Source organism: Protopterus annectens, chromosome 11.part0, assembly GCF_019279795.1.
Source record: "Protopterus annectens isolate FY-2018-M chromosome 11.part0, PAN1.0, whole genome shotgun sequence".
Lineage (NCBI taxonomy): Eukaryota > Metazoa > Chordata > Ceratodontiformes > Protopteridae > Protopterus > Protopterus annectens.
Genome location: NC_056745.1, coordinates 533,674,577 through 533,702,550, shown reverse-complemented (window position 1 = coordinate 533,702,550; position 27,974 = coordinate 533,674,577). Strand labels below are relative to the sequence as shown.

At 41.7% G+C, this 27,974-nt stretch overlaps 1 protein-coding gene across 1 annotated transcript in view; it reads left to right on the top strand.

The window, feature by feature from the left end:
* XPOT (exportin for tRNA) overlaps positions 1-27,974 on the top strand; it is a 3,393,313-nt gene that overhangs the window by 1,183,231 nt on the left and 2,182,108 nt on the right. The window contains exon 10 of the mRNA XM_044088045.1: positions 7,810-7,848. Within this exon, the coding sequence (XP_043943980.1) occupies positions 7,810-7,848 (39 nt within the window). The remainder of the gene's footprint in view (positions 1-7,809; positions 7,849-27,974) is intronic.

Below are 27,974 nucleotides of genomic sequence, written 5' to 3'. Positions count from 1 at the left end.
GGGTTATTTCATGGTGTGGAAACCTCATCTTCCTTTTATGGGCATTTCTCAGCATGCTCTGGAACAACTTCACTTTTTCCCAGAGGTTCTTCAACATCTCTTGACTCGGGATACTATTCAAGAGGTGTCTGTGTTCCAAAGGGGAAAGGGTTCTACTACAGACTGTTTCTAGTGCCCAGGAAAGAGGGCACTCTGAGAACTATTCTAGACCTTTCTCATCTTAACATAGAAGAGTGCCTTCCTTTCGGATGTTGCCTCTTCAGATTCTGTTTCCTCTCTTGCTCCCTCAGGCCTATATTGTGTGTCTAGATTCCAAGGATGCTTTTCTCCATTTTCTGATCCATCCTCTTTTCAGGAAGTTTTTGTATTTAGGTGTTGCTTCCTGGCATTTTCAGTTCTCTGTTTTGCCCTTTGACGTTTCTATTGGCCCTGGGGTTTTCACCAGATGCCTTGCCCCTGTTATTGCTTTTTATGCAGGCTTTAAGGGATCCAAATATTACATTTGGATGACTGTTTAATTCAGCTTTGCTCTCCAGAGACACTTATGTAAAATCTTGATTTTGGCTTTTTCCTTCTTCATAGTCTGGGGTTCACTATAAATTTCAAAAAGTCTTCTCAAACACTTTCTCAGGATCATGTATTTCTGGGTTGCAGGATTCAGATGGTACCAGTGCTGGCTTTCCTGCCCCCTCCAAAGGCCTTAACTTTCATTTCTTTCTCTCAAACTTTTCTTCCTCTGACTTTCATTACCGTCAGGGAGTTTGAGAACTCTGGGTTTCATGGAATCCACCATTCTAATGCTCCCTCTGGCCAAACTTCACATGAGAGAGTTTCAGTGGTTTCTGAAGTCAGAGTGGCTTCAACATGCATATCCGCTAGACTCTGTAGTTCCTCCTCTTCCTAGTCTCAGACAGGAACTTCACTGATGGATTCAACAACTGTCTCTGAATCCAGGGATCCCTTTCCATCCTTCTCTTCCCTTTCTAGAATTGTTCGCAGAAGCTTCAGACATGGGTGGGGCCAACATTTGGCTCCCTAAAAGTTCAGGGGTTGTGATTGCCTTGTCAGCAGAAGAGCACATCAGTGTCAGAGACGTGAGCTGTTGGCTCTTCAGGCCTTTCTTACTCTCTTTCTCTCCAGGGCCTCTCCAGATGTTCACAAACAATATCACAGTGATATGGTATATTAACAAACATGGAGGAACAAAATCTTATCTTCTCTGACATTTGGCACTTCTATTATGGGATCTTGCTGTCAAGTATCAAGTGACTCTTCAGGCAGTTTATAAGCTTTCCAGTCAGAACATTGTGGTATACAGTCTAAACAGGTCCTTAACTCTGTCCCACAAATGAGTGCTTCACAGGAGTGTATTTCTGGACATTATCCACCAGTGGGATACTCCTCAAGTGGATCTTTTTGCTTCCCTTCTGAACAGACAACTTCCTCTGTTTTGTGCCAGAGACCCAGGTGTTCTGGTATGGAAGGTGGATGCCCTGTCATTTTCTGGGAAGGGGAAGTTTCTTTAAGCATTCCCTCCCCTCCCCTTCCTGTCAATCTGAAAGTCCTGTTCAGAATTCAACAGGATGTTCCCAAAATCTTGGTGGTGACTCCCTTTTGGCCGCAGTAGCACTGGTTCCCTCTGCCCCTGGCTAAATGCAGAAGAAATCACAAATGACCTCACATGGTGGATCTAATCTCACAAAACAAGGGATCTCCATACCTCCAAACCGTACCAAATTACTTGTTTTTTACCGAGTTTTTGGCTCCAAATAATGGGCACCCCTTCATTTCCGTTTTTTCTTTTTTAGGTTTTTTTTTTTCACTTTTTGAGCTGACGTCATTACGTGTGCAATGATGTCAGCTCCATCAGGGCTACCGGCCTGTCGGAATTGAGCTCAAGGGCTCATGTGCACACACTAACACATTTCCAGCTAGGCTACCAGCCTGTCAGAATTGAGCTCAGCTCGCTGGCTTGTTCAAATGCGAGCGGGAACTCTGGTTATCTTCCTGGCTGTCTGCAAATTAAATGATCTTATCGTGGCAAAAGAAGAATCACCACAAAGTGGTTGTCTCAAGTTAAATGGGCTGATTTCAAGAGCTAGGCAAGTTTGGCCAAGGTGATGAATTGAAAATGAATTGAGACAAATTTTGCAATCGTGGGTTTGATTCCCTTAGTGTATCTGTAGTTATCGTTTGATTGCTATTGTTGAATCATTTAGTCAGGCAGAAGTTCATGGGTTAACCTCTAAGCTCTTTTTTAAGGTAAAGGCTGTAAATACCACAGGGAAGTCCCAGAAAAAAACTTTTAACTATTTAGGGAGAATCCAGTAACCAGTGTGAATGCTGAACAGGATGGTAGTATCTTGAAGGGCAACACACTTCCATTAAATTGCATTACGGCTGTGAATTTATGGTAGTCATAGTAATACATATAGCCACTTATAGTGGTCAGTACTTCCAGCATCTGGCATGTTGGTTATTGTATACATTTGACTTTATGTGCATATTTACAGGAAGGAAGCTAAATGCATTTTGTCATACTCTACTAGTTTTTTCTGATTGCTGGTATGTACATTATGGACTGGATACCACGAGGCTGTATTTGGAGAGGTGTAAAGAGGAAAAGTATATACAACTATGTGTAGTTTTATTGTCAGGCAGTCAGATTGTTTATTTTTCCCATTTGTAAAAACCATTTGGAAGCAGTGGGATGCAGTCAATCTAATTTACATTTATCAGCTTGTGCAATGAAGTCAAAGTAGAGAGACTTGTGTTTTTTGTTTTGCGTAATAGGCTTAATATACTAGATTCCATATGGCCAGTTGTAACAGATCTTTATATACCTTAGTTTAGTGGTTCCCGGTAGCAGTGTACATATAACAAGCCTGAACTTCTTAATTTTATCAGTGAGTCTAGACAAAACTGTGCCAAACCGAATGAAAAAAATTCTGAGCACTCTGCACGGACCATAGCAACTGAGACATAAGGTGGTACTCTTTCATAAATGGAAAAACCACACTTTATTTTGAGATAATTGTTTTCTTGCATACACTATGTTTGATTAGATTGCCTACTTACTGCCTGTCATGCCCATTAGTAGTCTATTAATAAGTGCAATATGGCAGTTTTGTAGCAAAAACACTTTACTGTAGCTAAAACAATAATGTAAGTGGCTTGGAAATATTTTCTGGGTGGTTTTCAGAATGTAAAGTAGTGCGCTTCCAGCTTTGTGTGCACTTGCGATGCGGCAGATAGTGGAACATCTTGTATTCCACTTTTGAGCAACTGGTGTTATCTTTTTGAAGGTTTTCACTATTGTTAAATTTAAAAGAATCATTTGTATTTCATAATGTGTACATATGTTCTCTTTCCGAGAGTCTTTTAGGGAAGAGCAATACCAAAATCATTACGTATTGTGAAGTTTGACGTATTGAATAGATGCATGCCTCTTGCACTAACTGCTAGCCGGTTGCGTTTAGATAGAGTAAGCGAGTGATGCTCTCTGTTTAGTTGTTTGTCTTTCGGCTTTTCCCGGTTGTGGGTCGCCACAGCGGAACTCCGGTCCGCTAATGATTGGCAGTAGATTTTCATGAACGCTGAGTTGCCTGCTCGATGTCCAACCTTCAACGAAGGCATGCCCATTTACGCATGTCTTTCGAATGCCACCCAACCGCAGGGAGGACATGCAGATGCCACACAGAAGGCACTCCCCACATTCCAGCCGAGAATCGAATGGGAGAACCTCTTGCTGTGAGGCAATGCTACCGCTGCACCACCGCGGCTATGCTCTCTTTGTTTAATAAAGTCTATAAATCTGAGAATTCTCTTTGCAGCAGTCTGAATTAATGCATTGTTCTATGCAGAGAGTAATGAAGTAATTGGGAAAGCATATTCCAGTCTAGGAGCATACTGACAACAATAGCCCTTCTGTTTTCTGAAGCAAGTAAATTGGATATTTTGTAAGTTAGCTTAAGCTGAGACCGTGTTTTATTTTCCTATGATTATGGAAGTATAAACTTAGATCTACCATTAGGCTTAGAGATTTCTGAGATGTAGTAATGGGCAGTATAAGTATCACTTGGATCTATTTTAGAGATGTCTTTAACATCTCGATCCAGTGCTCAGCAGGTTGAACCTGAAAATGGTCAATATTCATCAGTGCTCTACTCCAGTAATCAAATATAGATAGATATATAAAGTATTCACATGCTGAAGAAGGTGGGCTATTATCATGTTAGTTTTTTTATAGTATTTATGATTAGTTATTGGTTGTTATCCATTTGCAGGGTCAGGTGAAACCATTCTGTAGTTCCTTATTCACTGAATTTGATGTGTTGCCTGATTTTGTAATGACACTATTGTCAGCACACATAATACAGTTAAGTTATGTGAGGTCCCAAGAGAGGTCATTAACGAACAACAAAAACAACAGCAGTTCTAAAACATCAATAAAATCTAGTAGCCAGTGGGGTTTGCAGAGGTCAAAAACATTAGTAAAATTGAAAAGCAGTAAAGTATCTCATTAGCAGTACATTGATGATGTTCTGGAGTTTGTCAGTAGGGGAAAGGGGTTGCATAATATTATGTTATGGATATTAAACATGGGCAGTTCTATTAGAAGAACACTAAGCAAACTAAAACTATCCAAACCAGGTGCATATAAATGGATAAAAAAAATAAGGTGAGATAATATCAGGCTTGTGTATTCTGTGATAAAATGTGTCAACAAAATCTTTAGTCATCACTTGGAAAACAAAATACCTTTTTCATTACAATTATAACACCAGTATTGTTTGTAGATTTACCTGTTACAAAGAAGTAAGGGATTCATTTTTCTCAAAAGTATTAGTCTACGAAAGAAATGTACGTGTCTTCTGGTATGAAGCAGAAGTCAGCATTCATGTTGTGTGCGTAAAAAAGCTTCCTCTTGATGGTAATTTGCAATGCCAAGTTTGTTTTCATTGTGAGACAGTATTGCTTTGTTTAGCATATGTCTATTAGTGTACTAGTGGATATTGTTGCCCCTGGTGGGGGTGTGGATAAGTTGATGCAGGGTATTGGAATTTATGAATTCCAGAAACCGTTGAGCTCAAGAGTTGGTACACGAGTAGTTTTCCAGTTAATGGTTGGGTAGTTGAAATCGCCCATTATTAGGGTGTTTGATTGAATACTAATATTTTCCAGTATATCAAGAAAAGAGGAGTGGGAATCCTGGGGCATGGTGGGGGGACCTGTAGCAAGCTACAATTTGGATTGCAGTTTTGCCCAGAGTTAGTTGCACGTGGATAACCTCGGATGCATTATGCTGAGCAACTAGCCTGGAGGTGTAGATATCTTTAATGAATATGGTTAGGTGGCCGAAAAGTGTAGTATGAGTTATAGCCTGGTAATGCAGGGGTGCTCTCTGGAGCCTTGAACCAGGTCTGAGTCACTGCACAGATATCAATATTCTCCATTTTAAGGAGTGCCTCGAGGGAGTGCATTCTAGCACTGAGTAGCATTGCCCTCAGTTTTTGCTTGCCTTTTCCTGTTACAGTGGTGAATTTGTCATTTGAACCTTGCCTAAAAAAGGCACTATAGGGGCAGCTAGAGCCTTAGTCAGTATCCGGAATCCCAGGGGTGACAGGTGCAGGCCATCTCTGGCAAATCATCGTGGTCTTTTGACCATGTCGTCCCAGGCAGACAGATACTGGATCCCCTTAAAATGACACCAGAAGCTTAGCCAGTTGTTGAAGTCAATCATTTTGTCCCTGTACTGTGGTATCATTCTGGGCGATGGCAGGATGCTCTGGGCTAGGGTCATACCTGCTTGGGCTACAAGATTGAAGAGCTGTCTGCAATCTGTGTCACGACTGACACACTCAAAGCAAATACTGTTTACTCTAAGAAGCTTATTTCAATTTGTGTACCAAAGTAAACTATAAATACGATTACTATAAAAGTAATCCTAAATGATTACCTGTATTTCATCCATTGCTGTATTCCTATATATGTAACCATTTGAAACCAACGTTATAAATGTGGAACTGTGTATAGTAAGTGTAACAAAGATTTAAATGTGGAGCTTTTATTCCCAGGTCCTTGCTAATGATGGGTTATTTAACCCAGTCGGACCATCGCAGTAAATATATGTCAAATAAATAAAACAATCCTGCATTGCCACATTTGTTGGCATTCATACAAAAGTAATTGGCAGACTGAAAGCAAACTGAGTTGTGCTTGAATGGATGTCATACTTTGCATGACCCACAAGCTCCCTGAACTTAGGCAGATCAGACTTCATAACATTCGAGTCATTTGTGGTGGTGCTAATCCAAGGTTTAGCTTGGGTATGGGTTCAAGGGGCAGCCACCCCTGATGCAAACTGTTAGGGAGGGCAATCAGCAGATGCTAATCCATTTTCAATGCATTACCAGCATTCATCAGTTGCAGTTAGAACTGAAGTAGCATAAAACATTAGAGCCTTTGGTAGTCTGCACAGCGGATTAAGGGACTGTTAGAGAGTGGTTTCTTGTGGTCCAGGGTTTGATTCCCTCTGACTCCATTGACTTACTATGTGACTGAGCAAGTCACTTAACTAGATAGAGCTCCAAGGCTGAGTCTGAAAAAGGTCCATGGAGATCAGTGCTGTATCCCAGTTAACAAATACGAGTAATATAAAATAGTGTTTTAGTGCTGTGTGTGTGTGTGTGTGTGTGTGTGTGTGTGTGTGTGTGTGTGTGTGTGTGTGGCAAGTGCTTGCAAATGTAGCAAGCAGTTTTTTAAATAGGTTCATAGGTAATTACTTGAATAATGACGGGGGCCTTTTTAAGCTTAGCTATGCTTTCCAAATGTGTTTGACCGGTGTTGATAACTTAGGGTTTTTTTAAGGTGTATATTTATGCCTGGGCATGGGTGGTCAAGCATTTATAGACTGCTTCTTTATAAAACTGGCCTAGGTGCCAGACGAGGGGTAAATTTCCAGTCCACTGGTCCAAGTTGCACTTGAATTGGGTTATGGAAGAACTCTGCTTCAAATGGATGGGAAGCCTGTAGTATTTTTTTCCTCCTTAAGTCCGTGAGGAAGTGCCTTTTTTTCCCAGATTGGGAGATAGCACTGAATGCCAAAACAACTATCTACACCTCTGTTGCTTACTTCGGATTAGTGAGTATATTTTATTTAATCAGACTAAGTGGCCTAGTATGCCTGCCTGAGGTATTTCCAAAAGTTTCAGCAGTATGAAACCAGGAGAATGTCTACTGTTGGCTCAAGGCTGTTTACGCTAATTGTGCATGTCTGTAAATTAAGGTTTATTGACTTTCATGGTTTTGGATGTTATTGGCTACTGTGCTGTCCATACCCATCTGTAACTGCTCCCTCCTGTTTGGATATTATTCCGTGTCGTGGTTTCATCTGGCATTTAGTTGACCTAGAATGTTTATTTTTTTATGCTGTTATGTTAGGGTTTGATGCATATGCAGTTCTTAAGGTATGGTATTAATGGTTGCATCCTTGATCAACAAAATGCCAGATGAAACTGTGATATGGTACAGAAATACTTGCAAGGGTTTTGTTGATATTTTTTTATTCTGTTCACTCCTAGTGTACAGCATGTGACCAGCTAATACTAGATCTTTCTTCTCTCAGCAACCTTTACTTAAATGAAGAAAAGCATCTTTTCCAGTAAGGTGTTCCACTTTTTGTGTTTTGTTGCTGAGTTGAAACTTAAAATGTGCAGTTTTTATTGTTTGGAGTGTTGTGCATATTAAAAGGATGTCTGTCATTTTTAAATGCAATGAATGACAATTCATTTATTTTTTTTTCTGTAGCTTTCAATCCTGTCAGATCAACAAAATGCTAACGTAGAGGTAAGATGCTTGTTTTAGGTTTATATCATGGTGGAAAATGAACTTAATATTGGTTTTATGCTCAGTTTAACTTTCCCAAATGTCACGGTTTAAAGTGGCTTTGATTTAGAGTTCATGCATCAAATGCCTTAAATTGTGGCTTACTTTGCACTGTACTTTTTTAAAAACAAATATTAGTTTCCCTTCATGATTTTTTTGCACTTAACAATAGTAGGAGTATCAGTTCAACTTCTGCACACTAATTAGTTCTGAACATCAATTAGTAAATGTGAAGACAAAATTGCTGTCTTGTGCTGCATTATGGCTTTTTCATACCCAGCTTCTGTTTCTGATGAGTTCTTTGATTGAAATATCATTAGGAATTATCTTAATTTCTTCATTTTGAACATACAGTTGATCCTGATGTCAGATTTAGTCAATTATTTGTTAACTCTGAATATTTTAAGACTAAGTATGTATTTTGTCATAAGTAATAGAGTTGTCATGAATATAGTAGATGTTAGACAGGTGCATTTCAATTCCTACAGCATAGTCTAAATATGCTTTAGTGTTCATGCAGTAAATGCATTCCTTATTTAGTTGAAGATTACCTTCTGCGTGTCTGTGCATTATTTGGAGGGTCAAACTTAACTATTTTTATAAATCTCTGTTCCCATAGTCTTCCCTTGTGTATCCTGTGTTACCTCTACATTTGTGTTCTGCTCTGTACTTGCACTCTTTTACTTTTGTGCATTACTGCCCTACTTGTCCCTCCCTAGCAGATCCTTTCAAACTTTCCAGGTCTCTCTTCAGCCTTAAGCCATATGTATATGTTCTTCGTGTTTCACTGTTAGTCATTACATTTGGGTAATCTGCTGGCACGTTGCCGTCAGTCGGCCTGAATTCAAGTCTTGGGTCCTGCGTCGGTTCCTGTCTCCTCTTTTATGATGTCAGGTCGTCAGGGGTATCAAACAAGCAGCCGATGCCATTTTCTTCAGTGTTTCTTGCTGTGCGGTACCCGAAGCAGAAGCAGTTCGCAAGTGCCGGTTGGCCGACTCCTGAAAATTTCTAGTTTCAGAACCGAAGTCTTCACTAAAGCTAAGTACCCCGTTGGGGAAACTTTTTTCTTGCTCCATACCGATGTCAGAAAAAGTTAATAATTGTATTACTTGTGGGAAGCAAATACCTCATAAGGATTTTCATTTATATTGTATTCCTTGCCTAGGCCCTGATCTAGGTGCCTGGCTGTCGGTTTTGGGCTAGATTTAACCAACGCACTGTTAAGCAATCTGACTACTGGAGCACACAAAAGAACGCAAAGAAAAGGACAGAGACGGACAGTCAAGGTCCAAAACCGATGACGAAGCTTCTCCTAAGCCAGTCGCCCGTTCGACGGTACAAAGTGAGGCGCTTTCGCAGCCCCTGATACCTGCTACTTTCGAGTCGCATGCCCCTACCGAGATTCATGTGGAGTCCGGCATGCTGCAAGGTTGTCAAAGTACTGTACCCACGGATGTCTTTCCCTCGGATTCGTGCGGAGCCGCTGAGCAGGCACCGGCTTCTGAGGGTGTATTCAGGCCTCAACATTTTTATATAAAACCGATGCCAGCTTCAAAATCAAAGACAAAAGCAACTTCTAAAGCAAAAAAACCTGATGCATGAGCCACGTGCACAGGCCTCTATGCCCAAAAAACAGATGATCAAAATGGCTGATGACCTAATTACCTTGATCAGGGGTTCCCAACCCCCTCCTGATAAGAGGCCTAGGCAAGACACTGATTATGAATCTTCAGATCAGTTTTCCATTTCTTCTGATTCCTCTTCTGATCAGGAATTATCTATACCTCCCTATGAGGATTCTGATGCAAAGGAATCTATCCCATCTGCATCACCTCCTGAGGATTATTCATTTGGAGAAACCTTGCATACTTTGAGGGAGCATTTTCACTGGGAGAGTCAAGATTTCTAACCCTGCTGCTGACCCTGAAACTATTTCACAGGGTCCAAAGGGGGTTAAGGCCTCAACAGCAAAAAATCCTACCCCATCTGTCAGAGATGCAAGGGTACTGGATAGATGGGGGAAAGAAGGTTTATACATCTGCAACTTTGGCAATTAGGGCCTTAAACTGCCAGTTTCATATGCTCAAGTATCAACAACATGTTATGGGATTGCTGAAACAGAAAGTGAGGATTTCTGAATGTGCAGAAAATAAAGAATTGCAGGAATTATTGCATGCAGCAGAACAAGTTGGAAAGCATACTTTGCAATGTGGTTTTGATTCCTTAGAGGCCTCCTGCAGGGCCGCAGTTACTAGATCTGTGATTAGGAGGCATGCCTGGCTAAAAGAGCAAAATTTGCTGATCATGTTAAAGCTAAATTACTGGATGCACCTTTACAGCATTATACTCTGGTATTAAGGCAGAAGAGGTTTTAAAGAAAATGGAAGACAAAGCTAAGTCTATGCAAACTGTAAAAGACTTATTACAAGTGCAGCCACCAAGATTCAGTAGTCACTGGCCTACAAAAAATTGGTCCTTTCCTGTGTCCAACAGAGCTCAAAGGGGCAAATCCAGACACCCTAAAGGTTCTAGATACCAGGCACAAGATTCTTTCAGGTCAAAGCAATGGGGTGCTTCTACCTCCAAATCTGGAGGAGGTAAAGCACATACCTGCAGAAAACAGTCTCAATGACTTCCCTCTGCCATCACCAAGCACTTACCTTTTGGCAGCATCCTTAGGGGGAAAATTAGCACTTTTTGCTCAAAATTGGCAGTTAGTAACCCAGGACAGGTGGGTGCTAAACATAGTATCTCAGGGGTACAGATTCCACTTCCATACTCTGCCAATTTCAAATGGTTGGCCAGATCTGCCAAAAAATCAATGGGCAGAGGCACAGGAAACAGGTTACGTCCCTCATGAATATGGTGGCTATTCAGCCAGTACCAGAACAGGAAAAAGGACAAGGTTTTTATTCGACTGTTCTTGGTACCCAGAAAAGATGAGGCCTGGCGCCCAATACTGGACTTACCAATTTTGAACACATACCTGGACATTCCAAAATTCAAAATGCTAACTTTACAGCAGCTTCTGCCCATGCTGGGCAAGAACGCTTGGCTGGTGACATTAGATGTAAAAGAGGCATACCTGCATATCCCAATAAGGGAAACGTGCAGAAGATACCTCTGTTTCAAGGCTCGTTCTCTATGCATTACCAATTCTCTGCATTGCCCTTTGGCTTATCTACTGTGCCCAGGGTCTTTACAAAGTGCCTGGCACCAGTAATTACATTTTGCAGACAAAAAAGTATGCAAAGTTATCCTTAGTTGGACGACTGTCTCATTCAAGCAGAGAACAAGGACATTCTTCTTCAGCACTTGGCGTTTGTGAAAAGGCTTCTAACATGCCTAGGGTACACAATAAACAAAAAAAAATAACTGGTACCTCTCAAAAGATAACATTCCTGGGTGCAAGCTTGAATACAACTGCCCGGGTGGCTTTCCTCAAGCCAGATAAACAAAGGCAACTGACCACTTACTTCAAACTGTTGGCAGCAAAAGCCCAGTTATCTGCAAGACAAACTCTGCAGGCTTTGGGGTACATGGCATCCTGCATCCTACTGATTCCATATGCAAGACTGCATATGAGGAAACTACAGTGGTACCTAAAAAGTTTATGGAGTCAACATTGTCACAGTCTGGAAGCAATGATTCCTCTAATTCCCTGCCTACAACAGGAGTTTCTATGGTGGGCAAAGGCATGTCACCAGAACATGGGACGGGCTTTCACTCTACCCCTTGCCAGCCAAATCTTAACAAACTCATCAGATTATGCATGGGGGACCCACGTGGTGGGAAGATGCATTCAGGGCATATGGACCCCAAAACAAATGCATCTGCATATCAATCAAAAAAGAGATGTTAGCTGTTCAAAATGCCCTGACAGCCTTCAAGGACTTGCTTCATCCAGGACAGCTACTAATAAAGATGGACAACACCACGGTGATGTGGTATATAAACAAGCAGGGGGGCACGCACTCATACCCCCTTTGCAGACTGGCCATGGCACAGTGGAACACGGCCCTGACTTACCAAGTGCATCTTCAAGCTCAGTTCCAGCCAGGAAAGCAAAATACCCTGGCAGACGATTTAAGCAGAAACCTTATGGACCCTCACGAGTGGACACTAGATCCACAAATCTTCAGCATGATAATAAAGAAATGGGGGAGACCGGACATAGACCTATTTGCCTCTCCTCTCAATTATCAACTGAAAAAATTCTGCACAAGGACTTATCACGGGCAAGCCTGGAATGTGGACGCCCTATCCTTCAATTGGTTTATGCCTTTCCTCTTCTGCCTCTTCTTCCCATGGTATTACTAAAAGTCAGACAGGAGAAACCAAAGATGATACTAATTGCCCCGGACTGGCCCCGCCAGTACTGGTACCCAATCCTAAGGGACATGTCTCAATTCCCAGCTTGGTACTTACCTCAAATACCTCACTTAGTGTCCCAGCAAAACAATCAAATCCTGCACAATCCGCTCCAAACACTGAACCTGACAGCATGGCTGATAATGTAGTTATTCAAACAACACCTCTCAGTAAAGCTGTGATGGATGTCATTTTGGAAGCCAGAAGGCCTACTACTAGAAAATCTTATGCTAATAAATGGAAGAGATTCTCTGCTTGGAACCAAGCACAAGGAATTGATACAGCAGAGCCAAATATTCCTAAGATTTTACAATACTTAACTGAGATGCTTGACAAGGGCCTATCTTTTTCATCAATAAAAATCCATGCCTCCGCCATCTCGGCTCATTACAACACAGTGCCACCAATCTTTTCTCATCCTTTACTAAAGCAGTATCTTAGAGGGGCCAAAAAGGCCTCCCATAAGATCACCAAATCCTGCATGGGACCTTAATTATGTGTTGGAAAAGCTCACCCTGCCTCCATTTGAAGCAGCTGCTACTGCAGACCTAATGTTCTTATGGAAAACAGCTGTGCTCCTGACAATTACTTCAGCAAGAAGAGTCTGGGAGCTACAGGCCATCATGGCTGTGGAGCATTTTATCATTTTTTACCCAGGCAGGGTGTCCTGAGGAGCAATCCTTCATTTATGCCTAAGGTGGTTTCCAGTGTGGCTCTTAACCAAACTATTCATCTGCCAACCTTTTATCCAAATCTGCAGAACAAGGGGGAGAGGATTCTGCATTCATTGGATGTACACAGACAGCTAAGATTCTACTTGAGCAGGTCTAAAGCTCTAAGAAAAACTGAGCAGCTACTAGTGACATATGCTGCAGGATCAGAAGGAAAGGCTATTTCAAAGCAGATTATTTCCAAGTGGATAAGCCACTGCATTCATTTCTGCTACTTACACCATGGCAAACCTGTGCCCAAGGGCATTAGGTCTCATTCCACCAGAGCTGCAGCTACATCAGCAGCCTTTCTCAGAGGAGTACCAACCAAAGACATTCTAGAGGCTGCTACTTGGAGTTCTGTTCACACTTTTACAAAGCATTATTATTTGCCTCTCTACTTTAAGTCCAGAGCAGGCTTTGCCACTGCAGTTCTGCAGGGCCTTATAGCCGCCCCTAATGCTGTTTAGTTCCAGCCTCCCATCCATAGCTTTGGGATTCTACCCAAATGTAATGACTGCAACAGCGAAACACAAAAAACATAGTACAGTTGTGTACACTTGGCATAAATGTAGATGTTCGAGTGTATTCACTGTTGCAGTCCAGGTTACCCGCCCCCCGCCATCCCCCTTTTATTCTGGAGTTTCTCTTTCCTTCACTATCTTCTACAACCTATGTGGTGTATTTGCTTGTAGATGAAGGTAAAGTTTGTATTGTTGCATGTATGTATAGTTTATATATATATATATATATATATATATATATATATATATTTTTTTTTTTTTTTTTTTTTGCTACTTTTTGGGGGCACCTGACATCCGGGGTAAGAAAAACTAAAGACAATGGTGTCCGCTGCTTGTTTTAAACCCCTGATGACCTCATGTCATGGAAGAGGAGACGGCAACCGACACAGGACCCAAGACTTTGGAATACAGGCCCGACTGAAGGCAACCTGCCAGCAGATTACCCAAATGTAATGACTGCAACGGTGAACACACTCTAACATCTACATTTATGGTAAGTGTACAAAACTGTACTTTCCCAACTGCCTCCATGGGCAGCTTTTTATTCCCAAATGTAAATTGTTACCTCTTTTTTTAGTGTGTCCTTTCAGTATTGTGCAATGCAGTGTTTGACCTCACCCTATACAGTTACCATCTGTTCCCTTTTGTTGGGGTTAATAATTCCTTAGTCTTCTGAAAGCCCCAACAGTTAGTTTCCTTGTGTTTTTCAGTTGATACTTCCACGTTTTCTCACATTCTGTTGCATTCTTGTCCTAGATCTCACCTTCTTCATTGAATCTCCAAATGTGTATATACAATTCCTACCTGCTCTTCAGCACATCTCCAACTATTTCTTTTCTAGCACTTCTACAAAGTGATGAAAAACAGTAGATTACTCTTAATTGTAGCTATTTTATTATTTATTTATTTAACATTTGTTGACCGGGCTAGTCTAGCTGGATGTATGTCCATTTTCAGTAGAGGCCCGGGGAGAAAAGCTCCAATGATTATAAAAGTTTAAACATAGGCAGGCAATACAATACAACAATAGAAACATATAGAAAAAGAGCTAGTGAATATGCATATTAATAAAATAAGGTTAGAGCACAACTCAGCAAATATGAACAGAATGTTATTTTTTTTTTTTTTTTTTAGTTCTACAGTATGTGAGGGATAACATATTTCTATAAAGTTGATATATGAGGTAGACTTTACAAAGCTAAGGTAGTAGAGATGGTAAGGATTAAGGAGGTAGTAATGGATAGAGGAAGTGGAAGGATTAAGCTGGGTAGGTGCAGGAGCAAAGCCAGTGTTTGTTGAGATGAACTTTCAAATGTCTTTTAAAAAAAGGGAGGGATGATCGAGATGTGATATCAGATTGTTCCACATTTTTCCAATGGAGTTGGAAAAGAGACAGTCACTTGCAGAGTTAGAGGGTTTGGTTATATTAATCAGTAGTTTGTTGGAAGAGCGTAGATGTTTCAGGTTGTTATATGGTGAAATGAGGTTAGAGAGTATAGGAATTTTAGTTGGTTGGTATAAGATCTTGTGTGCTATTAATAATTGATGAAGACTGAGTAGGTTGGGAAATTCAAGCCAACCTAGATGTTTTAAGTTCAAACAATGATGAGTTCTAAATGGTGATCCTGTGGCAAATCTAGCAGTGTTATGGTAAGATGTTGCAAGTTTCTTGAGGTTGTTTTTGGAGAGATTAGTGAAGATGGGGGAAGCGTATAGGAGAGTAGAGATAAGGTGAGATCTGGCTAAGGTGGTCCTAGCTTCAGGTGTCGGGAAGGGTTTTATTCTGTAAAGGGATCCGATTTTTTTATTAACAGATTTGATAGTGTTGTTGATATGGGGGTCAAAGCTGAGATTATTGTCAATAGTTATTCCTAATAGTTTAGCTGTCGAGTCTGGAGAAATAAGTGTGTTGTCAGTGGAAGTAAGAGTTAAATTGAGTGGGGCAGTTTTGCGTGAAGGTGAGAACAGTAGCAGTTTGGTTTTCTTGGCGTTAAAGTGAGCAGCGGTCACAGAACCATTGTTCAACAGTGGTAAAAGCTTTTTGGGTGAGTGACTGAAGTTCATTTAGTGAGTTGGCAGAGCAGACTATGGTAGAATCATCTGCATATTGTATGCAGGTAGATTTTGGGATAGCAGATTGTAGGTCATTGATGAAGACAGAAAATAGAAGGGGGCCTAAGATGGAGCCTTGAGGTACACCCAAAGATATAGGAAGGAGATTAGATAATGCATTTTTCCAGAGAACTGCTTGCTGGCGGTTTTCTAGGTAAGATGTGAACCAGGTTATGGATGGAGGATCAAGTGAGAGAGATTTTAGTATGTGTAGAAGAAGTTTATGATTAACCATGTCAAATGCTTTAGATAAGTCAATGAAGACTGCAGATGATAGGTAGTTATTGTTGCGGTTATAGTTGATTGTGTTGGTAAAGGAGAGTAGTGCAGTGGTAGTGCTGTGGAAGGGTCTGAAGCCGTGCTGACAGTTGGCAAGTAGGTTATGATGTAGAAGGTGGTTAAGAAGCTGCTTGTGGATACATTTTTCCATGATTTTAGCTATAGGTGATAGAAGAGCTATAGGACGAAAGTTAGAAAGGTCATTAGATTTACCTCCTTTATGTAGAAGGATGATGTGAGATATCTTCCAGATAGAGGGGAAAATTCCTTCATTAATGGATCGATTTATCAGTATAGAGATGGGGTAGGAAAATAGCCTTGGCTCCTATTTGTAGGAATTCAGCTGGGAGTTTTTCTGCAGAGGGGGTGGTTGGTCTTAGCTTTGTGAGCAGTGATAAGATGAAGGAGATTGATACAGGTTGAAAATGAAAGGATGGAGATACATTTATAGCAGGTAAGAGTAGCTTAGAGGTGTCAGGAGTTAGGTGACTAGCAAGGGTTTGGATATTATTAGTGAAGAATGAATTGAAGTCATTAGCTATTTGTGTGGGGTTGTCTGGGTTAGAGTCTTGAGGGTTGGGTGTGATAGGTTGGCCTGGGGATAGGAGATTGTTCATACTGGCCCAGAACGTTTTAGGTTCCTTTTTGGAGGTTTGTTGAAATTGGAGGTAGTAGCTTTTTTTTATCTGTCAGGATGGCTTTTTTTGTACTGTTTCTAAGTTGTCTGAAGTTTTGGTGGTCAGTTGGGTTCTTGGTGGAGCACCATTTCGCCCAAGATTTATTTCTTTGATTGATTTTCTGCCTAGTGTTGTAGGTTAGCCAGGGAGCAGGTTTAGCCTTGGTTCTAATAGTTTGACTTGGGGCATGGTTATCTAGGATAGATAGGAAAGTGGAGTTGAAGTATGCTACTGCTTCATTAAGTGGGAGATATTTTAGAGGGGACCAGTTATTTTGAAATAGTTCAGCTAGAAAGTGATTGGAGTTGAAATGCTTTTTTGAGTGAAGTGTTCTGTATGTGGTAGGTAAGTTGAGGCTAGTTTTATGTCGGATGACATAAGTAAGTGAATGGTTGCTTAGGTCTTCTGGAAGGATACCTACTTTGTAGATTAGTTGAGGAGTATTAGTAAGAATCCAGTGTAAGGTGGTTTCATTGTTGTTGGTTATATTGGTTCTGGTAGGACTATATTAGTTGGGTAAAGCCATGTAGGTTTATATGGGAGCTGGGGTTTGTACTATTGCATGAATACCAATCAATGTTAAAATTGCCTAGGACTAGTGTTTCTTGTGGGAGATGGGTAGAGAGTGAACTGAGGATGCATTCAAGTGAGTTGATGTTATTTCCTGGGGGAAGATAAACTCATATGATATTTATGGCTTTACTACTGTTGATGTGAAGTTTGGAGCAGATAACTTCTGCCTGTTTATCAAGGCAAAGAGTATGATCTATAGTACAGATTCGGAATTGAGCCTTATAGAGAATTGCTACCCCTCCTCCCTTTTTTGCTGTGCAATCAAGTCTAAGGATGTTATACCCAGGTGGAGTAATTTTGTTGTCTTTGATGGAAGGCTTTAGCCATTTTTCAGTTAAGCATAGAATGTCATATTGATGGTTTTCTAGAAGGGCATGGACTTGAGTAGTTTTGTTACAAATACTACGAATATTCAGGTGAGCAATATAGAGAGAGTTGATGACAGTGGTTGATGATAGAAATGTACATTTGTCTTGCTTAATGTAGTTGGTGGTGTTGGAGTGGTGTGGGCCAGGGTTTGGATTAATGTCTCCATCTAATAGTAAGTGGAGGAGTTTAAAATCTTTTGAGTGTAGAAGTATGTCAAAGATATTGGTTAGTTTTTTAGATTTTGGTTTGCTTAATTTGATGAAGGCTAATTTATGGTAATTGGTTAGTATGTAGTTGGGTTGGGGACTGAGATTTATGAAGGTTTGGGAGAAAGTTGATTTAGGTGTGGGGTATGTTTAGAGGGAAAAGGGATAGTTGAGTGAAGTGGGTATTCAAGGTAGGTTATAAGGTAGGTAGTAATGAGAAAGGAAGATAGTGTTAGGTAGATAAGTAGTTTTAGTTGTGAGTGAATGACTGTTATGGACATAGTAATGGTTGGGAGGTGAGTGAGGAGGAGATAGGTAGTTAGCGCTAGTAAGGGGCGGGGGTGATGTCACTTTAAGTGAATGGGGGTGGAGGTTGGTAAGTTACTTAGTGGTAGTATGTTCAGTGGACAATGTGATAGGTTCTTACATGATTGGGTAAGATAGGAAGGGGTGTGGCCAGTAGCGTAATAAATGTAGGAGCACTGGGGGTGGGTGGAATTTGGGGGTAGAGTAGGTGAGTGGAGTGAGCGCGAATGGAGCGGGCAGAGACAAGAGAGTGGACACCCAAGGAAGACAATCAGTAGTACGGGAGAAAGAAGCAGGTAAGTTTATTAAGTTTAGTAGTGTGAGAAAGCTAAAGGAAGTCAGCAGGCTAGTGTATCATACGTATAGTCAGGAGAAAGGAGTTAGGTTACTACAAGGTGCTTAGACTTGTAAGACAGTTTGGGTGTAGTGAGAAGTATATACTGGGATAAGTGTAGGGAAGTGCAGAACAGGTTCTAGGGAGAGAAGAAGCAAAAAACAAAGCATTAAAGTAGGGCTAGGGGGTCTGGTAGAGAGATAAATGCAGGGTCTATGATACTGAACAGTAAAGAAAGATGCCTCCTAGTCGCCAGTGAATTAATTGCAACAGGACCCACTTACAAGGGGGCAGGCTGTAGGAGAGAGGGGGTTGGGTACAATAATACAAGAAGAGAGAATAGGTAGTCTGTGTGTGAAGGCCAACTGTATAGGAAAAAATATAGTTGGAGGGGGGTTGTAGGCTGTTGGCTAACCTGAGTGGGTTACAGCTCCCATGTTTCTAGCTGTGTCTTGGATCTTGCTGCTAGCACCGATAATTATTTACATTCTATCTTTTCTACTTTTATATCCCTTTTTCCCTGATGTTCTTCGTCTTCCATTGCTGCAGTCCTTACTATTGGGTATAGTCCGCATCCAGTCGGCCCGAATACCAGAGTATAAGGCTGACGTCGGTCAGGGCGCATTAGACTGACGTCAGTACGTCAGGGTACTAATGCGCATGACCGGCGTCATATCCTCAGTCTTTTTTGCCGCGTGATCCGATGCAGAAGCAGTTTTGCGAGTGCAGGTTGGCGTTCTGAAATATTTCCGAAACCGGAGTTTCAGACCGAATCAGAGTTGGCTAAGTACCCCGTTGGGGAACATTTTGGTTTTTTCTTGCCTCAGTATTTAACCAGATGTCAGAAAAAGTGAATAACTGTATTTCTTGTGGGAAACAAATACCTCATAGGGATTACCATACATTATGTATACCTTGTTTAGGGCCTGAGCACGGCGTTGTTGGTTGCCGCTCTTGTGCTAAGTTTAACAAACGCACTATTAAGAGGAGGTTAGACTGTGCCAGATTAGTGTTTGGGAAGCGTTGCAATTATAAAATGCCGTCGGTTGCTCCGGCGCCCGCTTCATCCAAGAAGCGCAAGGACAAAACAGCGAAGCCTAGGGTTGATGAACCGGCAGTCCCAGACATCGGTTCTTTAGATGGCTCAGTGGAGCCAGAGGTTTTGCCAGGAGTTTCTATAGAGTCTCAGGCAGAAACTTTACTGTTACAGGATGTACCCTCTCAGGAGGCAGGCCAGGCTGAGGGGGCTTCTCAGGTAACTATTCTTCCCTCTCTTCCCAAAGTAGTTAGAGCCTCTCCTTCTGTTGCCAAAACTTCTTTTAGAGGTAGGCCAACTTCAGCTTCAGTAGGGGCTTCTCCTAGCCTTCGGGTTCTGTACCTAAGAAACATATGCTTAAAATGGCAGAAGATTTGATTACTATGATTAGAGGTTCTATGGGCCCTCCTGATAAGAGGCCTAGAGTGGAACCAGAGTTTGACAGTTTTGAACAGGGTTCAGGGGCTTCTGAATCTTCTGCGGAAGATTTGCAGGAGTATCCTCATTATTCTGATTCTGATGTGGATGATGCCACTCCTTCGGCTTCTCCTCCTGAGGATTTTTCATTTTCAGAAACTCTGCATTCCATGAGGGAGCACTTTAAATGGGAAGGCCAGGATTACTCTGATTCCAGGAAGAGGCTTAGGGAATTCTTGTTTATACCCCAGCATAGGCCCTTAGCTATACCTCCTGTGTTGAATGTGGTGGAAGATGTTTTTGCAGAGGCTTCCCTGAACCCTGATTCTTTGCCTCCTGCTCCTGTTAAACCTGATAGGTACTATAGGGTGCCCGAAGCTCATAAGTATTTGTTTAAGAGTCCTAGGGCGGACCCAGAAACTGTTTCTCAGGGGCCTAAAGGTGTTAAGGCCTCTGTGGTTACAAATCCTGTTCCCACTGACAAAGAGGCAAGGGCGTTAGATAGGTGGGGTAAGAAAGTGTATACTTCTTCCACTCTAGCCATGAGGCGTTGAATTGTCAGTTTCACATGCTGAAATATCAAAATTATCTCCTTTCACAATTGAAATCTAAGGTGGATGCTTTGGCGGAAGGTATTGATTGTAAAGACTTGCTGGATTTAGTTTATGTGTCTGAACAAGTGGGCAAGCATTCTTTGCAATGTGGTTTTGATGCTGTGCAGGCCTCCTCGAGGGTGGCTGCCACTAGTTCTGTTCTTCGCAGGCATGCCTGGTTGAGGGATCAAAATTTGGCTGAGCATGTTAAGACAAGGATTTTGGATGCTCCTTTACAGTCTGATGTGTTGTTTGGTTCACCTGTGGAAGCAGTTTTGAAGAAAATGGAGGACAAAGCTAAGTCTATGCAAACTGTTAAAGATTTTTGCAGATACAGCCACAGAAGTTTACTAGAAATTGGCCTGCTAAGGGTTGGACATATCCTGCTTAGGATGCCCAGTCTAGGGGTAGGTCTAGTCGTGGTAGGGGCAGGGCTCAAGGTTCTTTTAGGCCTAGAACAGGGAGTTCACCTGCTCAGACTTCTGGTGAGGGCAGGGGTCAGTCCTTTCGTAAACAGACCCAATGACCTGCCTTTTCAACTGCCAGTAGATTCTCGTCTGGCAGCTCCTTTGGAAGGACAACTGTCTCTTTTCAAAGGAAATTGGGATTTAATTACTCAAGACAGATGGGTGTTGGACATCATTCTACCAGTCCCTGTGTCAGAAAGGGGCCTAGGATTTTATTCTCGCATGTTCCTAGTACCAGAGAAGGGGAACACGTGGAGACTGCTTTTGGATTTATCTCTCCTCAACACTTATCTGGACATTCCCAAGTTCAAGATGTTGACGTTACAACAGCTTTTACCCCTGCTGGGCAAAGATCACTGGATGGTAACTTTAGATCTCAAGGAAGCTTACCTTCATGTGCATATCAGGCTAAGTTACAGGAAGTATCTGCGGTTTCAAGCTGGAGATTCTCATTATCAGTTCTCTGCATTGCCCTTTGGCTTATCTACTGCGCCCAGAGTATTCACAAAGGTTCTGGCTCCAGTGATAGCTTACTTCAGGCTACAAGGACTTCAAATCTATCCTTATTTAGACGACTGCCTGATTCTGGCTCACGAAAAGGAAGACCTTCTACAGCATCTGGAATATCTTATAGCAGTGCTAAGATGCCTAGGGTATTCTGTGAACGAAATAAAGTCCAGTCTAGTACCCTCTCAAGACATGTGCTTTCTGGGTGTGAGACTGAATACAGCAGCCCAGATGGCCTTTTTAACCCCGGACAAACAAAAGAGTCTGTCATTTTACTTCCATCAACTATCTCATCAGTCCGTGCTGACTGCAGAGACAGTCCTTCAAGCATTAGGGTTCATGGCATCTTGTATTCTGGTGCTTCCCAATGCCAAACTGCATATGAGGAAGTTACAATGGTTTCTCAAAAATGTATGGACACAGCACTGCCAGGATTTAGACACTGTCATTCAAATAATACCTTGCCTTCAAAGAGTATTTTTGTGGTGGGCTCAGGAATGTCACCTAAACAAGGGACTCTCTGTGACCCGGCCAGAGGCGAGTCAGATTTTACCGACAGATGCCTCAGACATTGCTTGGGGAGCTCATCTAAATGTAAAGTGGATACAAGTCAAGTGGCCTGCCAGACTACAGCATCTACATATCAACATAAAGGAGATGTTAGCAGTCCAGTTCGCATTGCTGGCTTTCAAGGAGTTACTTCTTCCAGGGCAGGTGTTGATTCTAACAGACAACACAACTGTCATGTGGTACTTCAACAAACAAGGGGGAACACATTCTTATCCTCTATGCAGGCATGCAATGATTTTATGGGAGGCTGCGCTGCGCTTGCACCTAACTCTTCAGGCAAGGTTTCTGCCAGGAGCACAGAACTCCTTAGCAGATGTGTTAAGCAGACAAATCATGGATCCCCACAAGTGGAAACTGGATCTTCATGTATTTCAGAAATCGACAGTGTCATGGGGAACTCCAGACATAGATCTGTTCGCTTCTCCACTGAACCACCAGCTGCCACAGTTTTGCACAAAGGGGTTTCATCACACAGCTTGGAAAGTGGATGCTCTGTCTTTCAGTTGGACAAACCTTCATCTGTATGCCTTTCCACCTCTGCCTCTTCTTCCAAAGGTACTGTTAAAGGTCAGACAGGGCAGGCCAAGGATGATTTTGATAGCTCCAGATTGGCCTCGGCAACACTGGTACCCTCTACTACGGAGTCTGGTAAAGAAGCCTCCATGGCCTTAACCTTTGATTCCACATCTGTTATCCCAGCAGGACGGTCATCTGCTCAATGTCAAGCTTCACTCTCTTCCTCTGACAGCCTGGCATATTCTGTGTTGAAACACAGCAGGTCTCAACTTCCTCAACAAGTTTTAAATGTGATTATGGAAGCTAGAAGACCTAGTACAAGGAAAGTGTACAGCAAAATGGAAGAGATTTTTATTTTGGAGTAAAGCAAAGAATTTGGAGATTTCTGAGCCTAATTTGAGTATGGCTCTTCAATATCTTACTGAGTTACTGGACAAGGGTCTGTCCTTCTCTTCCATCAAGATTCATGCTGCAGCAATCTCAGCTCACTATGATTGTGACCCACCATTGTTTTCGCATCCTTTGTTCAAGCAGTTTCTTAGAGGGGCTCTGAATATAAGACCCCACGTAGAGCTCCTACTCCTGCTTGGGATCTCAATTTTGTGTTGGAAAAACTTACTCTACAACCTTTTGAGCCTGCGGCTACTGCTGAATTGAAATATTTGTCATGGAAGACTGCTTTTTTGTTGGCTATTACTTCTGCAAGAAGGGTGTCTGGGTTGCAGGCCCTTATGGCAGTCGAGCCCTTTTTGATTTTCCATAAGGATAGGGTATCATTACGTACTAATCCTTCCTTTATGCCTAAGGTGGTTTCTAGTGTGGCTTTAAACCAAACTATTCATTTGCCTACCTTTTATGCAGACCCCCAAAATAAAGGGGAAAAGATTTTGCATACTTTAGATGTACACAGGCAATTGCGTTATTACTTATGCAGGACTAAGGATTTTAGGCAGTCTCAGCAGTTGTTTGTTTCTTTTGCTTTGAGTTCGCAGGGCAAGCCTGTGTCAAAACAAACTATTTCTAGGTGGATTGGCTTTTGCATTGCATTTTGTTATTCCCATCATGGCAAGGAAGTTCCAGCTGGGATTAGGCCTCATTCCACTAGGGCTACTGCCACTTCAACAGCATTTCTACGGGGGGTGGCAACTAAGGATATTTTGGAAGCAGCTACTTGGAGTTCAGTGCATACTTTCTCTAAGCATTATCACCTTCCTATCTACTCTAAGTCTAGGGCTGGTTTTGCCACAGCTGTTTTGCAAGGCATGTTGTCAGCTCCTGCTTCTTTATGATTTGCCAGCCTCCCTTACCTCTGCTTTGGGATTCTACCCAATAGTAAGGACTGCAGCAATGGAAGGCGAAGAACATAGTACAGTTTTGTACCTACCATAAATGTAGATGTTCGAGGATTCCATTGCTGCAGTCCAATTTACCCTCCCTCCTTCCCCTCTGTGTTTAGGGGTGGTTGTGTAGGTGGTTTACCTGCTTATATTTTTGTATATATTGTTCATGTTTTGGTGCAGGTATTTTGGGCCTTGTCTTTTTAGGGTCTTCTGACATCTGGGGCAAGAAAAGACTGAGGATATGACGCCGGTCATGCGCATTAGTACCCTGACGTACTGACGTCAGTCTAATGCGCCCTGACCGACGTCAGCCTTATACTCTGGTATTCGGGCCGACTGGATGCGGACTATACCCAATAGTAAGGACTGCAGCAATGGAATCCTCGAACATCTACATTTATGGTAGGTACAAAACTGTACTTTCCAAATATATTTGCCTCATTATTTCTAGCTCCTACTCTTTTTTTTTTTTTTTTTTTTTTTTATTTTAAATCTTTACATATACTGTTCTCTGTCTCTGCCTTTCCCTTTCTATTTCTTTAAGTCTTCCTTCTGGTCCCATTTCTTTCTTCGTTTCCTCCCTTAATATTCTCCCCTGTCTCGTCTAGTTTGTTTTCTTCTGTTCCATCCCCTTGCTTGCTTCTGCAGCCCTTCTTCCCGGCCTCTCTTTTTTTTGATAACCTGCACAATATGCTCTTCTTTATTCAGTGTTTTCCACCTTATTTTGTCATTCTGTGTTCCTTGTTCTAATTTCTGGTTCCCTGATCCCTTCTGTCATTTGTATTTCACTTTGACTTTCATCTCTTTTCACGTATACCTTTATCCTTGTCATTTGTAAACTGTTCTCTAAAGTTCAGTCCATTACTGACTACTGTTCTGAGCCTCTTTTGAATGTTGCGGTTACATTTTAGTTGTCATTTTCTGATTGCTGGTTGACGATCAAGGCCCCCCACATAACATTTCCAAGTTGGAAGCTCCCCATCCCATGCTTTCAGTTCTTTTGTACAGTTTACATCTCACCAGTCAAGGCAGTTTTCCTTTCCAGACCAATCCATCACTTATCTTAATATCTTTTCAGATCCCCTTCCCCTGTTATGGGCAGGTGTCTCATAGGATATTTCACCTTGGAGCTTACCATCATTCTTAATATATTAATAAGCTAATACAAACACTGAGAGGCATCTTTGTGGCAGTTCTCTGCCAGCAAGCTGCATCTGCAAAAGTCTGTGGCTGGTTTACTTAAAGGCAGCATTACAGTGTATGTTTATGTTTTAACCCTTCTGTGATTATAAATTTCATTAGAATATATTCAGGGAGTGCACACTACTGGTAATCTTCACCCCCACCCCCCAGAGATCTCTCTAAACCCAATACTTTCTAGTTTGGAATCATTGTTTTACTCAGTCTTCTCCTTCCCCAATACACTTGCCCATATTTCTCCCACTCCATACTCACTCCTGGCATAAGGTTTCTATTTCTCTAAGAATTCCTACCTACAACATTGTTGGCTGCATATATACGTTCCACAGTACCTGGTAGTCTAAATGACTGAGTCTTCCTTGCTGTGCAATCGTAGAACTTGGCTCTGCCTGCTCCATTCTGCCCTTGCTATGATTGACCTTCACTCTGCTCCCTTCCCCTGCCCCATTCCCTCCCGCCCACAAATCAGTTGAATTTAATGTAAACCTAACCACTTCCACTCACACTTAACTACCAGTCACCACCTATACAATTTCCATATAATACAGTAGCTCACATTTCCACAGTAACCATAACACCCATCCATTACCACACTTATATTAAGCTATAACCAGTCCCAACCCTTCAACCATTAAAAAATACTATAGAAACATTGTATATTACTAGCCCTGCTAACAACTGCTACTCGCAAGCTACCATTCACAGATGGTCTCCCCTCACACTTTTCACAGAACTACAGCTACCTTTTCTCCACACCTGACTACTACTACTTAATATCTCCATCCATCTTAAATATAACAGAACTCCATCACACCTCATACAGACTACACCGTATTAAACCAAACCCAGAAATACCCCTTTTCAGTTTTTATAAGCATATGTCAGCATTCATTCAGACACTAATAACCATAGCTACCAAACTTATTAAAAGTGGAGGCATTCACCCAAACCCGAGCCCCCAGAATATCTCCTCACCACCCCCTTAAATACAAGATGTAACCAGTCTATTTCGAAAAGGCTTCAAAATACTAATCATAAATTTAAACCTGTGAAGCATAGTCAAGAAAGTTCAAGAATTGCATGCTACCCTATCCCATTATAACTCCAGTATTGCTGTTTTAACAGAATTCTGGTTAACAGCGCAGATTACTGACAACGAAATTACACCACCTGGTTACAACATTATTAGAGCAGACAGGAAGGTAAAAAGAGGTGGAGGGGTAACCATCTTATTTGAGCAGTCTCACGCTTTCACCACAAAGCCTCAACTTAACCTCGAAAACATAGAAGTCCTACCTATTAAACTTCAACTTAAACAAAACAAATTGATATCCATTATAGCTACCTATGTCCCGCCTAGAAAAAGCATCTCCACTGTAGAGCTCCTACAAGGATAGATAAAAACTGCAACAGTCAGTCTATACTGGATTGGACACTAACCAACAAACCTCAGAATTATCAGATTAGTGGCTGCTTACCCAGCAGTCTTAGGGGTCATATGCCAACCTGTCTATTGAGAAAACACATCAGTATTGTCAAGCTCACCACCTTCTGCCAAATCCGCAGTAAAAAAATTTAATCCCCAAGACCTTATCAATACTCTAAAAAAATGTAACTGGTCTCTACTAAAAAAACTGCTCTTTGATGCTGCAGTAGATTATTTCAACAGTACCTTCCTTGAAATTCTGAACAAATTGGCCCCCCCAGGTCAATTTGTATTAAAGCCACATACATACCATTGCTAGCTAATGACACCAGAATGCTCATTAGAAAAGAAGCAAAGCTTGGCAAACATGGCTCACCTGTAAAACACAAATCAACTGCATCCCAGCCCAGTAAATTAGAAACAAGGCTAAACATCAAATCAACTGAGATAAAAGGAACCTCTACTGTAACATGCAACATAAACAACAGCATAACCCCCCCCCCCCCCCAAAAAAAAAAATTTTGGAATACCATCAATGTCATTCTCCACCTAGGACATTCCACTAATTACCACATTCTCATAGCACCATTGCAGAAGAATTAAATAAATACTTCACTGAAAGTGTACTCTAAAAGTAATTCCACAGAACCATCACTAGCCTTCAAATCTCTCATTAACCGCAACTCATCCTTCTTTCAGTTTATTCCCACAGCTACCATCAAGAAACTACTGAAAAAGCTCAAACCCTCTTCATTAGCAGCTGACAAGTTACCAGTCAAATATTTAAAACTAGCAGCTGAAGCCATATCTTATCCATTGTTGATCGTTACGAACAGGTTTATAACAGAACAGCATGTCCCAGCAATATGGAAAGTCACACACATTATCCCCTTACACAAAGGCGGTAATTCCACAGTGCTGACCAGCTACAAGACCGATTGCTATTCTCTCTCCACTATCTAATCTCCTCAAAAGATGTATCCACTCCCAACTGATTCATTATCTTACTTTAACAACATTCTAGCGACATGTCAAAATGGTTTTAGGCCCCATCATAGTACCACAACTGCACTCCTCAGTTTCACCAATACCATCAACCAACTCAGAAGCAATGGTAAAATAGTCACTGTAGTCTTTCAAGACATGTCCAAGGCCTTTGTTATGGTCTGCGACCCTAAACCATTAAATGCACTCTCCAAATTGAACCACAGGCCCTCTGTACTTCACTGGTTCCAAAGCTATCTACAGGACCATCAACAGTCTGTAAAATGGATTAATGTCCTATCCCCCCTTCCCGTCACACTAGGAGTACCTCAAGGCTCAGTTCTTGGGCTACTACTCTTCACTATTTTTACAAACAACCTCCATAGTGTTATCCCACTGGCTTCAACTATCCCTTATGCAGATGACACTTGTGTGTCACTAATAACCTACAGTACCTCCATGATGTAACCCAAAAATCATTCTCAGATACTGAGCTATGGCTCTTTAACCATCAGGTCATAGACAAAACTCATGATCTTCCAACCCACAAGATCTCCCTCAGCACCTTCT